This window comes from Rhipicephalus sanguineus, chromosome 9 (assembly GCF_013339695.2).
Source record: "Rhipicephalus sanguineus isolate Rsan-2018 chromosome 9, BIME_Rsan_1.4, whole genome shotgun sequence".
In the NCBI taxonomy this organism is placed as follows: domain Eukaryota; kingdom Metazoa; phylum Arthropoda; class Arachnida; order Ixodida; family Ixodidae; genus Rhipicephalus; species Rhipicephalus sanguineus.
In genome coordinates, this window is record NC_051184.2 from 118,416,343 (window position 1) to 118,431,200 (window position 14,858).

At 47.2% G+C, this 14,858-nt stretch overlaps 1 protein-coding gene across 4 annotated transcripts in view; it reads right to left on the reverse strand.

Annotated features, from left to right (window-relative positions):
• LOC119406066 (zinc finger protein 90-like) overlaps window positions 1-14,470 on the reverse strand; it is a 41,014-nt gene extending 26,544 nt beyond the window's left edge. For 2 of the 4 annotated variants that reach the window (XM_049418853.1, XM_049418852.1), the window contains exons 1-5: window positions 14,287-14,470; window positions 5,454-5,589; window positions 4,452-4,583; window positions 2,859-2,923; window positions 700-835 (exon numbers count right to left, since the gene is read on the reverse strand). In XM_049418853.1, coding sequence (XP_049274810.1) covers window positions 700-835; window positions 2,859-2,923; window positions 4,452-4,583; window positions 5,454-5,589; window positions 14,287-14,320 — 503 coding nt within the window. In that variant the 5' untranslated portion in view covers window positions 14,321-14,470. Of the gene's footprint in view, window positions 1-699; window positions 836-2,858; window positions 2,924-4,451; window positions 4,584-5,453; window positions 5,590-8,488; window positions 8,824-14,286 lie in introns of those variants that run through there. The other 2 variants (XM_049418854.1, XM_049418856.1) reach the window with 2 other exon arrangements.
• Between the last annotated feature and the right edge of the window lie 388 nt (window positions 14,471-14,858).

Sequence of the window (14,858 nt, forward strand, 5' to 3'; positions counted from 1 at the left end):
AAAAAAAAAAAACGACAAGGACATCGTGTCCACAGTCGCATCTGGCGATAAGCAATGGAGAAGCGTTTCTTTAAGATATGAGGTTGCGGATCGGCAATATGGGCTGCTTTCCGGCGGTCCACCGGCCACCCCTGCTTTGGAAAGTGGAACGTGCTTAGAAATATCGCTATCGGCGTGCATGTGAAGAACAGCGTCGCGTGTCGCTATTTGCAGCTCCGGCCACCGTTCACTTTTGCTAATCTTTTTTCCGTAGAGACTGTACGTTACGACGTACTTCCGGAACACACATCGCTAAGCGCTGCGGCGAACTACTGTGGAAAACAACAGGTTTCGTGACAATAGAATTCTGCCGTGCTTTCCGGAAATTCTCAGCACCCGACGGTGCTCCAAAGGCACTACCCATGTTGAATATTTGCGCATACACGCAGCATCCTCACTTTAATTGGCGGTTCACTATCGCATATCGTCACCTTCTCACTATTTGTGCATATGAAAAATGCGCAAACACGGGGCGTGCTTGAGCCGCCGTTTCGACAAGTACGACGTTTTGACAAATCCGCCTGTCGAAACGTCGGCTCTTGCGAACACCCATTGTTTACGAAATCTTCCTCGCGAGCTTCCACCTTCCCCTGACTCCCGTATTTGTGCATAGCGTTCATTGCCGTCTCGGAGGTGAAGTCACTCGTTCAAAGGGCTCACCTCGCGTTGTTTCCGTATCTTCCTGGTTCATGCACCAAGCTCTCCTGTCTTGCACTCGGAAGTGTGTGAGAGGAGCCGGTGATGTCCATCGGAATCAAGAAATCGCTGCTTCCGGATTGTAACTGATCTACGTGCCCTGAAAGCGGAGAAGTTGTTCACGCACGCCGTGACAGTACTTTTACGAGGCAAAACTTCCTTTGCTAATAAACAGTGCAAAGCAGAAAGTTCGTCTAGAACACCTATACGGGGATGCTGGTTAGAACTCGTGAAGAAATGTTGCCGACAGCTTCAATGTGGAAGTTTGATAATCGCATTATTTCACACAAAAAGAAAGTCAACGCCAGCGACGCTGTGCGAATAACTTGTTTTGTTTATTCGCTCTCATGAATGACTTATCGATGTAAGAAAGAATGGTTAGGGTTATGAAGCTCTTTCCATAATTCATTATCTTTTGAGCCCAGAGTAAGCATTCGTTAATTTCGAAATGCCAGTTTAATATTTTTGCCCACTTTCCTCTCTCTCTTTCTTGAAAGCTTCGCTTTGTGAATATCCAGCGGTATTCCCACACGAACACGTCCAAGTCCACCGCAAAAAAAAAAAATAAAGGCTAGCACATGTGAGCGATGGACGGTCCTACCAAAACGCGACTTCCTTTCATGACATTTTGTGTAGGATTGGATACATCGAGCTCGCCAGTTTCGCTTTGAAACGTTGATTGTCCTTGGCGCGTGTTGGGGGCACGCTCAATAACAAGAGCGCGTCGTGTCACAACTTTACCGAATCCGTCATCGGTTTTCAATCTTTCTCGTGGCAGCTGCATTTTTCGTTTTCCTGCTGCGGAATGCTTAGTTGGTATGAAATCCAGTCGGAGAGGAACACCGAAGCTCTTGATTATGGTTCTTCATTCTCGGCTCTTATATGAACCTCTTGGAAAGAACGCGTTGACTGTGGTGTTTTGTAGCGGTCATATTAAAATCAACATTTCATCATTTACTTTCCATACGTCTTGCCCAAAATTGTGCTTAGCTGCTTCACTTGCCTCGTCAAGTCCTTTGCAGGTCAAGCTAGTACTTGAGGAAGAGGGGGTCAAAGGGAAATAGCTCAAATCAAGATTTCACTGTAATCCTATACATTTGAAAAATTATTGTAGGGTTGCTTGCTTGCTTGCTTGCTTGCTTGCTTGTTCCCTGTTGTTGGCTCTTACCCACTACGGGGGATCGGCCATGAAACCGGCGGTTAATTTTTTTAAAATAAAAAATGAGGAATAAATCATTTGCCGAAAGAATAAACGAAATTTTAAGAATGACTTGTCGATATGGAATAAGGAGCAGAATAATACAACAATATGAGAAACAATGAACGAATGAATGAAAAAAAGTCTGGAGTACTAAGTTTTGTTCAGGAATAAGTTAGCAAGGAATTCTTTGTGTCTCACCGAGAAATTCGCATAGGGCTGAGCAGACGTTCCTGTTGCTGAAGCCAAGAGAAGACGCCCCAAGGGAAAGAATATTTTCAGAATTCAGATTATTTCTTAAGTTTCTGAATAACATTTCGAAATGCTTTTTTCTATGCCTAATGAATCGACGGCAGGTAAGCAAGAAATGATCAATGTTTTCAGATTCCTGACAAAAATAGCGCATAGGAGATGGCACCAGACCAGACTTGTATAAATAAAAATTAAGTGGGGGTATGCCGCATCGCCATTTCGTAATAGCCACTTCCAGTCTTCGAGTGGGACACCATTTATTATTCCAGCCGAATGAAAGATGACCATATTCGGGAACTGGTAATTTCATACTCTTATGCCAACTCGACGCTGTTATTATGAGCAAAGCGTAGTGGGACACACCGAATTACTCTCGACCGACCGAAGTTGTGTATTCCGCACATAAATGTTGTGGTGAACTCTGAATGCACCGCTGTCCAGTTGGAATGGAGAATTCTAGCCGCGCACGTCGTCTCTGCGGTACCCGCACGTAGCCACAACGTAACTATCTGTGTCATCTTTCCAGTCTACTTTCTAACAGTGATGAAGTCACCGTCGGCAGCCTTCATCCGTGAAATTGCGTCACGGATGACGCAATCCCTTCTCTAATGTGGCAAATAGCGCTGGTGCGTATATTACGCTGGCGTCTTAACATCTCTGCACACGTACTTACCTGATGTTGTGGCAATCGTGTCGTGAGCCGCCTTCAATGGGACATCTTTGGTGAGGCCGAGAAACCTGCAGGCAAGAAAAGGCATTCCTCTCGTGTGGTTTTCTACCAGCGATGCCTTAGATAGAAAGAACAACTGTATCACATTCAAGTCTTGTTTTTGGCTACTACACTATGTCTTGTTACACGGACAACAGATAGCTGGCTGAGAGAGAGAGAGAGAAACAACTTTATTGACGGCACAGCGAGGTCGTTAGCTGGCTGATAATTTTCGCGTATTGACGCCTTGGGCAAGCATAAATAGGATACAGCGGCACCGCAACCAGCGCAACAATAGGTGAATATTCAGGGCGATTACGAGAATAAAAAGCGGCAGTTTGTACGTCTGCAGCTCGTCAGTGTTGTTATTAATGAAGGATCATGCCATAACAGCACTCCCATCCGCAGTTTCCAGGGGCGTAGCCAGAAATTTTTTTCGGGGGGGGGGGGGGGTTCAACCATACTTTATGTATGTACGTGCGTGCGTTTGTATGTGTGCGTGTATATATACGCAAGCAAAACTGCAAAATTTCGGGGGGGGGGGGGGGTTTGAACCCCCCCTTGGCTACGCCCCTGGCAGTTTCATTTTCAAGCGAAGCTTGTTGTGAGATGCAGATTTCTATGGCGGCGCCGGTGAGCGTGCAGAAATGCAGCCCTCGAAGCTGCACCGTTCACATGCGTGTATGCAACTTTTCCCAATAACTGGAGTTCTCTTGATCTCTCTTGGCTTGTCGGCGAACGGCCTTTTCTGATATGGAAATCCCATATTTTATCGACGTCGCTTTTGGTTTCACACTGGCATATTTCATTGTTGCCTTGGTATTGACACATGACCTCACGTTCCAACTCCGGCGCCGGAACGTGAGTGATTGGGCACGGTGCCAACTGCGTAGACGCGCCCTCACGCCGCTCCCGCAACAGCCAGAGCTGTGTCGCTCTCACCGTGGTTAAAAATAAAGAAGGAACGCAATCGCAGAGCTTCCTTTTCAGCCATTTTCCCGACAGGGGAACAGCTCCTGAATTTCTTATTGTAAACGTTTCACGATTTGCTATCCTTATATGTTTCACCTTGGCTTAACAACGTCCAGTTATTAGTAAAGGCTGAGTTTGTGCCTTTGGCTTCTCACGTGTCCATGCAATGTTGCTTGTTCCGAACTTCCCTAACTGCAAGGTATTAAGAGAAGGAAGTAATTGATTTTGGTAGAATTATGAATATCATATTAAACATGTCGGGAGCACTCTTATATTAACTAATCCAACTGCCGTGTCAGGCGTCGCAATACACAAACTGTGGTTCACCCACTGAGCGCGACCTGTCACTGTGACAATCCTTGCGTGATGCAGCACCGGCAGGTGAGTATGCGCATAACCGTGCCGGAGTAAAACGCTTCTTGATACCGCCCTTATGCGCGACCACCTACGAAAAATTGACCACCTACGAAAATTACAAATCCTCCGTTTGCGTATGAACAAAATGGTGTAAATTCACAGTCTCCTGCATGAGGAAGAATCTAACAGTGTGATTTATGTCGACGGAAATATTGAATTGCCACCCACCTAGCATTATGCTGTTCAATTGGTGCGCTGCTCGTACTCGGCACCGATATGTTATTACTGCCACCCGTCGTCTTGAACAGTGATGTTCCCGCTACCTCTGGCATCTCTGTCGGTGAAAGCGGCATGCACAATCTGGACAGTACAATAATCGCGTAATGCAGAAATCAAACACTTAGCATAGATTCCTATTTATTTGCGCGACATGACAGATCCTTCAGAGCACCTGAGATGGTAGACAACAGTATCAGTTTTTTATTCAAGCCATGTCATGAGAGCAAAATATCGAGTAAAAAATTATAATAGAGCGGACGGGAGGGCGGGGGGGGGGGGGCAGTACGCACGCAAATATAAGAAATACTTAGACGTACAGCGTAATACATTTGAAATGATTGAACAGAGGAAACGGGTAAGTAACATAACGGGCACAACACTTTGTGGTTATCAAATAATAGGCACAATTACCACTTTTTCGTAATCTTGAAACGGCAATAGGTGCTTCGCAGGAAGGACTTCAGTTCTCCCGTTTGACCCGACCGCCTGTTTGCACTAATTAAACAGTTAATTTATTTATTGATAGTAAGACCCTAATTGATGTCTCTTGTGATCGTATGATGTCTGCTGCTACAGAAAATGTAATTATCAAGGCAGCGAGCAGCCATTCTATTTCCCCTTTTATTTTTGAAGTTTTTCGGACACATTTCTTGAAACACCCGGCATGTCGCAAATGCGAATCAGACACTTGCAACGTTCTAGCCATTTCTTTCTAATTAAGGAACCAGTAAAGTTTAGGAGTTCCGAAATACAATCTCTTGTTTAATATGTAATGCTATGACCAGCTACGCATACTGACAGCGCCCTAGGCCGAGACAAACTGCTTATAATATGCTCTTTTGGGCAATCAATTCGGTCGTTCTAGAAACAAGATTGTGAGTGCAAGTATAATTGAGCCTCTGCGAGCAGCGAAATTTCTTGGCACTCTTTTTATTACAAACTGACGCTCACCTATCGTCGTTTCCCGGCAGTTCTGGCGCTTCCTGCATGACACCATGGCTTGTGCTGGGTATGGAATCAGCGACGCTGGCGCTCGACATCGGAGGCTGGAAGGCGATACTTGCGTTGTCAGTCGTGTCGGTGTCCCCTGAAAGCGAAGGTGCTGATTGACCAAGTGAGTGAAAAATTAACGAGGCATGAATATCCGGTCCTAAGGTAAGGGTGGCAAACACGTTGTCGCCACGGTGTCACGCAGGAAGTACAGTAGAACCTCGGTGATACGATCACAGCTTATACGAATTTCGCGGTGATACCAATTTTTCCGTGGTCCCGGCCAAGGCCTACTAGCCTGTAATGTAGTGAAGTGCGGTTGTTGCGAACCGATTTTCACCCCGTGACGTTTGACACGAACGTACGCTATCGCGCAGGTACGAACCGGTGCTGCCCGCGCTGTCGCGGAAGACGCGGCAATCATGCGCGGGCATGCGCGCCACGCCGCCAGTTTGTCATTCTAGAATGGGCCATCAGCGGCGCGCCGTAGCCTCCCAAATTGTGCGCGCAAATCTTGGCCTTAAAGCACCTTCGTGTGCCTTCGCGTTCACATTACAGATGACGTTCACGCCGTGCTCTTTTTTTAAAGACGATAGTCTTTCTTGGGGAACTTAAACGCAGAAATTTTGGTCTGTCTGTCTTTCTGTTTGTCTGTCTGTCACCCGATTCAGCCATCCGGCCAAAGTTTAACCACCTTCTGAACGCCCCGCCATCTTGACCTGGTAATGCCGTTCATGCTTGTGGACACTGTCGATCAAAAAAAAAAATGTTACGCATATCTGAGGCGCAACATCAATACGTAAGTGTTAGGTGGTGTGTTCCTTTACTAGAAAATACATAGATACGCAATTCTAATGACTAGTGTTTCTTATGCAGCGCTGAAAATGCTACTGTTCTTGGGCTGCGCTGCAAATGCGACGCTATGAGCCAGGTGAGGCGATTCAACATAGAGGAGGAGGACTCGTGTAGTACGGCCGGCTGAAGGCTATCGTCTTTCGACATTTTTAGGGGCGTAGCTCCTCTTAGTGTAACCTTGTCACGTCTCCGTTGTCCGGCGTATCTCCCGGCAGCCGGCAGTAAACGGCAGTATCTGTCCGGTGGTGGTGGTGTGCGGCGTGACCACCCTTACTGCGCATGCGCATACCCTCTCCACACACCTCCTCTCCACTCCCCCTCACCATTCCCCATGTCATCTACCCCTCTCCCCTTTCCCTCTCCACTCACCCTCTCACCTTCCCCTCTCCCATACCCCTCTCCACTTCCCCTCTCCCATACCCCTTTCCACTCTTCCTCTGAAACGCGGGCTAGACATGCCAAAATTCTCTCCTGCGCAACGCCGCGATGAGCTCGAGCGCATGCGCGTCCCCTCCCCTTCTCTCTCCTCTCCTACGCTGCCCCCCTCTCGCCCGCCTGTCGACCGCGTTCCCCGCTCGCCCTGTGAGAATTAACGGCCAGGCTAGATGGAATATACGACGCGCGTAGCGTCCCTCTTCGCGTTCCACGACGCGAGGTCGGTAGCATGCCCAACGAACGCCAACGGAACGCGACCGTGCAAGTGCTCCGGCTTCGCATCGCCTCATGGTCCTCATGTGTTGTGTGTTGTGCACGAGGCAGCGTCGCTGTACTGTGCTTACACGTGCCTGCCACATCGATGCAAGTCATGTCTTCGCAATCCATGTCGCAATGAGACGTCCTGCGAAAGGTGGACGAGTACCGAAAGAGGAAACGGACGGACTTGGCGAAGGTGCTCGCAACGTGCACGATTGTTGGGGACGCGCACACGTACCAATTGTCCGATTCGCACAGCAGCCTCTTGAATTTTCAGCAAACCTCCCGACTGTGCGGGCACGGCCGCCAATCTACAGAAAAACATCTCCAACACCACCGCGCTAAGAAAATGACAACAAATGACAGTGGCTCTAAAATTTTCTGGCCTTCTATCGCACGTAAAGCGCTCCGTAAGTAACTTTCGCCGCACCGCTATCTCATGCGAAAAAGCGCACTAAAATTGGGAAGGGGCTACTAGCTGTCACGTGCCGCAACACATCTGGTTTATTATTGACGCACGCACGCACCGCATATTTACGAGTACAAGTATTATCTTTGGCGTCTAAATACTCTACTGGCAATCACTGAGAGATGTTCATGACGTTGGTGCTGCCCTCAGAAACAATAAATGAAAACGTATGGCAGCTTTCTTTTGTCGCATACTAATTGTTCATGTTTTCTGGGGATACGAATATGTTTGGTGACCTCGCGAGATTCGTATCACCGAGGTTTTACTGTACTTATTTACGCCTCCTGAAGTACCTACTAAGGCGAAAGGCTTAGATATGCCTCATCGAACACGAAATCCATCCGCGGCGTAAACACGAGCGCTGTAAAAATTATCATCGCGTGACAAATTTTGCCGTCACAAATTGGTGTCAAAATCCCATCGCAAACATTGTGCGACCTGTGAGGGCATGATGACATCACCTTGTAACGCCATCATGCCGTTAAAGATCGCCGAAATTTGCGACGTCACCATGACCTCGCGATCACTTTATGATGGCATAATGACATGACGTCACATGATGACGTCATAGCACGACATCGTTGCTTGATCAAAGGTGGGCCTATCACAGGTGCAATGCCAAAGGAAGTGAGGTATTGAAAGCTTGCAATGCCTCCCATCCCGGAGGCAGTGCTTAAACACGTTTAGTGCAGAAAGATGTCGGGGGGGGGGGGGGGGGGGGGGGTATTGATACAATCGATTGAAAAGAAAAGGAGGTGGATTTAGGCTGAGAGTGGGCCTAGGCGAATGCATGAAGAAGCGTGCGATTTTCATCGACATAGTTATGCACTCATACTCATAATATACAATTTAATATCGTGTAAACAACGCACTAGGATACTCTAACATGCCCTACAAAAATATATTCGCGCAGTCAAGCATTTGCAATGGCAGCCGTATTCGACTGCTTTACTAAAGCAGTCCAAATAATCTGACGTACCATAATACCAGGGTGTGCCGAAGTTCAGGCTGACTAGCACGGTCCAATCGACGTCCCTCCTTCCATCGGAAGTCCTGCCGGCGGAATATTTAGTGGTTATTTTGTTATACATATAGAAAACCTGGGAAAGTAGGCAACATTAGAACATGCTATCTCAAGGTGCACCTCTAGCAGTGTGGTGGTTAGGGAAACATTTTTCCGTTGGAATGTCGCAGTATTGGTAGAAACGCGACTTTTACGGCAATAAAAACTTGATAAGTTCATGAACGAACGAACGCTAGTCGTATTAGGGTAGGTATTTATCGGAGAGGCCATTGACTTTGTACGTTAACAAGGCTTTTGAAACATGAACGAGGCCAGAGATGACACACCACTCGATGAGCGGTAACAATACAGGTGTCAACGAGCTGGTGGGATTTTCTACTCGCAGGTCCACTCGCAGGACTGCCTATCACAAGGCGAGCTTTCCGAAATGCCTCTATCAACCCTTTATTGCGACATGCTTCCAATACACGAATCATTCGACCCACAAAAAAAGTCCCGCTCGAATATAGTGAGAACTTGTCAAGGTGGCAGACTTTCCCCCATATACTCAATTGACGAAACTTGGAAATCCACTAGAACTCAAACGACAGTGATTGCGTCAACGCGTGATCATCGAAAGAATGCTAAATATAACTCTGCAATAAAGGAATTTTCAGCGCGAAGCGCCTGGTACGATTCAGCATCACAATCATGAGAATTTTATTGCGATAACAATTATATGGGCTGTCGAGGCACATTTTTGCCATCGCTGTCATGTTCTCCATAAAGTCCGGATCGATAAGATCGGCGTGCGTGTCGTATGTTCCCTGGGCGTGGAAAAGCTTGAGCAGGCTGCAGATGTACGCGGATCAATCAGAGGTGAAACGCGCCGGCAGGCTCCGTCGGGCGAAGGAGCAGGAAGGGAGGCCGGTGGGGGGGGGGGTAAGCGTCGCTCGTGCAGCAACTGCGAACTCTGATGAAAAGGGTGCGGTCGCGTTCGCCACTCTGCAGAGTTAATAGACGGCTCATACCTTTGTGCCTATTGTGCTCTCACTTCCTATTCATTGTTACGTTATTGCGCACCACCTTGAGGACGAAGACTGAACCACACGAACACAAGCGCGTGGTTCGTGTGGTTCAGTCTTCGTCCTCAAAGTGGTGCGCAATAACGTAACAATGAATAGATACCAACTGGCCCAAGCAAGTACCCTTATAACTCACTTCCTAACTCGCGCTGAAGCGACATACAACTTGAAAACCACTTCGCTGACCTGAGCAGGCGAATTCCCTTACGCCAGCGTTTTCTACAATTGCTCCACATCGGATCCTACATGAGTTGGCTACTAGCCTCACTTCGTATAACATTCCAACTTGTCGCCATCGCATTTGTGGCATCGCCCTTATGGGGAAACTGCGACGTTTCTAAAGACGACAGTCTTTCTTGGGATACTTGAACGCAGAAATTTTGGTCTATCTGTTTGTTTCTCACACGATTCAGCCACCCGGCCAAAGTTTAAACACTTGTTGAACGCCCAGCCATCTTCAATTGGTAGCTGCGTTCAAACTTGTGTACATTGTCAATCAAAAAGCAAATATTACGCATGTCTCAGGCGCAACATCAATACGTAAATATTAAGTGGTGGTCCTTTACTAGAAAATACGTAGATACGTAATTGTAGAGACCCTAGAGTTTCTTCGGCTGTGCTGAAAATGCGATGCTATGGACAAAAAAGCCCTCTGCCGACGATATGGTGTTGCCACCTTGTAGTGACCCTGGGAACAGCATCACGGGGGGCCGCGGATGATACTAGGACTCATGTAGTACGGCCGGCAGAAGACTATCGTCTTTCGAGGACATTTGCAGCGAAGCACGCAGATATGCTGACAGTTTTAAAGAAGTAAACTTGCACAACATGTCATAACGGAAGGCTGGCTTGAGGAGCGGTTAAGACTGGGGACAAAGTGAATACGGTGCTAAGTGTCAGGAATTGTTTGACATTAAGGAATGCTAAAGAGGTCATGAAGCACACCATGGGCTTGTTGAAAAAACAGATCCTGCGGAAAGCTGACACGGCTATGAACTGCTCAGCCAAATATTGCAGTCGTGGGCGCCGCGTAAAGGCTGCGAGCGGAGCGCGTAGTTGCTGTTTGCTCAGGCGCCCTTTTTTTCAAACATAGGCCGGTTCTCACTCTCGTCGGTGGGCAGAGCGCCTGCGGGTTGACGTCGCGTATCTGCTTCTCCGCGTCGCAAAAGACATAGCATCCTCATTAGCTGATAGCCGACATAAATCGAGAGCGGCGTTGAGATCAGATGCGCTTATTGCCACGGGGTGCCGCCACTTGCCGGCGCCGCACTCCTCAGTCTGCTAACTTTATACGGTAGCCAGACTCGCGCACGCGAATCACAGCGGGAGAGCGATCGCGTTTCACGGCGCGCGCTGACGTAACTTCTTTCCCCGTGCAATCCCTCCCTGTGTAGCTTCCATTGCGCTCGTTGGGACGAGAAACGGGAGAAAACGATGAGAGCGTGCGCCAAACCCCCGTAATTCCGCTCGTTCTTGACGGATTCGAGAAATTTTTGTGGCAGTCTATTCGAGAGGCACTAAACTCCGATACTGAGGTCATTAGATCACTGCTTCGAAAAGTGGTGCATGACCTCTTAAGGCTACTTCCCGGTGCTACAGGAGCGCTATAACACTTAACACGCAATGACCCCAACAGAGATTTCTATGCACTAATGTCATAAACAGGAGAGCCAGGTGTAGCCTTCTAGAGATACATAAATGTCGCATTAGAGATGGGTCTCTTCCCTTACAGTGACCGTCGATGAACTTTGTGTTAGCCTCCGCACATGTTATGCTGTCACCATAGCTTCGACAGCGTAAGCTATCGGGCCAGTGTACGCATGTAGAACATGATAACCTTAAAGCAAACACAAAAACATGCATCGACGAGGCGTCCCGCAACATAATTGACAAAATACCCTTTTTCAACTTCTAGGCAATATTGTGAAACATCGACCTTATGGGTTGCAATAGCCACGCTGAGCAGAAAGACGCAGTACAGGATTGCTTAAATATGCGAAGAAATAAAAGGTTAAAAAGATGGTTTACGGGTGTTCTGGCAAGCGCCAGCTTAGTCACAGCTGAGCTTAAATTAAGCCATTGAAGAAGGAATTCGCTGCACCATTGCTAAACAAGCAGGGACACAGGCACTGCTTTGGAATTGGTGCAGCGCCAATTAATAGAAAAAGTGTGAAGCATCATTTGAAAATTACCACTGCGCTCTTTATCAGGTGTGCGAACAACTACGATAAGGAGATAGAATGAAAAAACGGTATGAAATTGCGCTTTTCCTCTCTGTGTGATAGCTGAAGACCTGTAGTCGGTCTCGCAACATCTGTCGATTTCGCTCAAATGGTGGGCACACAAAAACAATTTCGATGCAGTCTAAGAGCTATAGACTACTTTAGGGATGGGTTTCGGTGCCGCCATATTGGTCTGTTAACTTTACCGTGCCGTATGTTTAGTAAAATAAAGAAACAGTGCCACGGTTCACGTTACACGTGATTGGGTTGGCGCATTCGACGTTTCATGACCTTATCAATTCGGGTCGCGATATAAAAGTAAGAAAACATTCGTCTAACAGCCCAAGGTGGCGACGCCCTCATGTCTTACGTAAAATAGTCTATAAATAGCCATTACAGGCCATATTGCAACGATAACTCCAGCAACCCTCCACTGGCGACAGGCGGCACCCACACACAGGCGCCAGCGTCGTGTATGAACACGTGCTAAGGCTAGCGGTGGACATAGTTGCGAACACTGCACTACCTTATGCCAAATACCAAAATTTCAAGAGCGCCATGTGCGCGTCAGTTGTGTTCTGGACACTCGGTGTTTCTATAACGGCTTCTTTTTTCTTCTGATGTTTGGGCTGGAACACATTTAATGAAAGGCCGTGTTGCACCTTTGAAGAAACGTTGCACCAGAACCATTTTAAGTAGATGAACGCGTAGGGACGGCGGTTAAAGAAATGAAGATGGATGCGGGATACTATTGAGTAAAAATGTTCCTGCAGAAATTGATGTTTTACACCGCCCACGCGCAGATTATTACGAGAGTTATGTCCCGAGTGCGATAAATCTTAAGCGCGCAAGCCAAACCAACAGGTTTCCCTACAGCGTGTCCTAGTCACGCGTAACATTGGGCACAATCCCAGTATAATATTTCGTTATTTTTTGTGCAAACATTAGGTAGTTGAACCTATAATTCGAAACACGTTAAATGATGCGAGTGTAGACTAGCTGGTAGTGTAGCTTTGAAACGAGGGCTTAATAAATGCAGCGCATCGCTATTTACCCAGACCGAGCAGCGTTGAAAGAAACAGATCACGATAAAAATGACAAATCAGCATTTCTTAAAGTAGCGACGTAAGTAAAGAATGCTTCAATTGAGCGCATGTATTGCTACCATGCTTCTACGACGACACAGAAAGCAAGTGCGAATTGGGGTTGAAGTGTGCGGTGGTACACTATAGCACTGATATCCCATGTCATTATACTAAACGATATATTACGTGAATGGGCACTGCGCATAACGTCTATGGTCATGCAATAATGCCAAGAAGGACATGCATCATGTATTGCTAGCGCTGAATGTGTCGGCGCTTGTCCTCGTCGTTATATCATTTTGATCTGCTTATTACGCTGATGTGAGAGCATGATTAGCTCTTTCCCGCACCTCCTCTTTTTGAGAAATAATGGCCCGAATTTCACGTGCCAAACAATATGAGAAACGCGGCTGCGGGGGACACGGGCTAACTTTTCATCACATGGTGTTCTTTACAGTGCACTTGAGCCTGATTACACGGGTGTCACGCAGTTCGTCCGCGGGTAGAAATGAAAGCTCCGCGAGCAGGAATTGAAGCCGCATCATCGAGCTTACAGCAGAGCCACGCCTTATCGGGTAAGATACCATGGCGGCGCCGCTATGTTCCTGCAGCTCGAACACTTTTCTAAAAAAATTTTTTTTTCCTTATAAACCTGACAAAGTTCACGACAGTTGCAGAGGGAGCTTGTTCATATCACTTCTTGAATATGTTGTCCGTAGCGCTGGTGAAAGACGCGACACAAGGTCGGTGTCGCGATTGCACTTGTTTGTCTTCTTTTGTCCTGTCTTTTAAATGGCCCTAAGGAAAACGTATTCAAGGCCAACAAAGGGCCACCCATTAAAATAAAACGTCATTAAATTCAAGTTTTGAACTAATTACCTTCGTTTCCTTATCAGGTGCGCCAGTAGCACGGCATTAAGTTCTGCAGCAGCACATGAGATTGCTCGCGCTACATATCTCGGCTGCGTAGAAAGGAGTAGAAGGGCTCAATGGCCACGAAGTTGGTTACGACACGCTCGCTTTACCGTGCCAGTGAATTTGAATATGCCGTACTCAGTACGCAAGGTAATTACTAATAATTGTTTAGGTTTTACGCGATAAAATCACGACATGACTATGTGGCACACCGTGTTAGGGTGGGGTTCTCCGGATTAATTTAGACCATTTGGAGTTATTTAACGTGCACCTAATTCTAAACAGACGGGTGTTCCTTGCATTTCGTCCTCATCGAAATGCAGCCGCCGGGGCCCGGAATTGAACCCGCCTCTCGAGCTTAGCAGTGCGTCGCCCTGCGTGCTAAGCTAACACGGCGGGTCAGTACCTAAGGTCGTGGCTACGGGTAGCGTTATTCAACGAAGTTCTTGGCGTAAAGAAAGCCTCACCAATCAAGGTCCAACCGAAAAGACGAATCATCATCCGAGCTTTCGATGGCGGGCGATGCGTCGATGCTGCTGAGCGTAGGAGGTGTGTTTAGATCGTTTCTGTCCTCAGCCATGTCTGACACCGCGTTTGAAGAGCACTGTCGTGTATTCGCCGCAGCGCGGTGTCGAGTCACAGCGCATGCGCATTTACTGCCAAAAAAAAAAAGAGAAAAGGAAGGAAGCTAACAAAGCATCCGTACCTCGAGTTGAGACAGTCTTTCTGAACGAAAGAAGAAAGACCGATTGACCATAGGGTGCACCACTCTTGGGCATAAAACGAACGCCAATACTTTCCTTCTATACTAGTGTATTGCCGCCACGGTCACCTTAACAGGCGCTACATTTGCACAAATTATTGTAGTTTATTTTTTATTTTCTTGCATTCGGATCCTCTGGATTCAAGAGGGACAGTACTTTTCTAGGGTATTTAAAGTTGGGGTTAATGGTACGATAACACAATTCAACTGTTTTTAGCGCGAAACGATGCAGACAAAGGCAAAAATTCACATGGTCCCTTATGCAACCACCTTTAA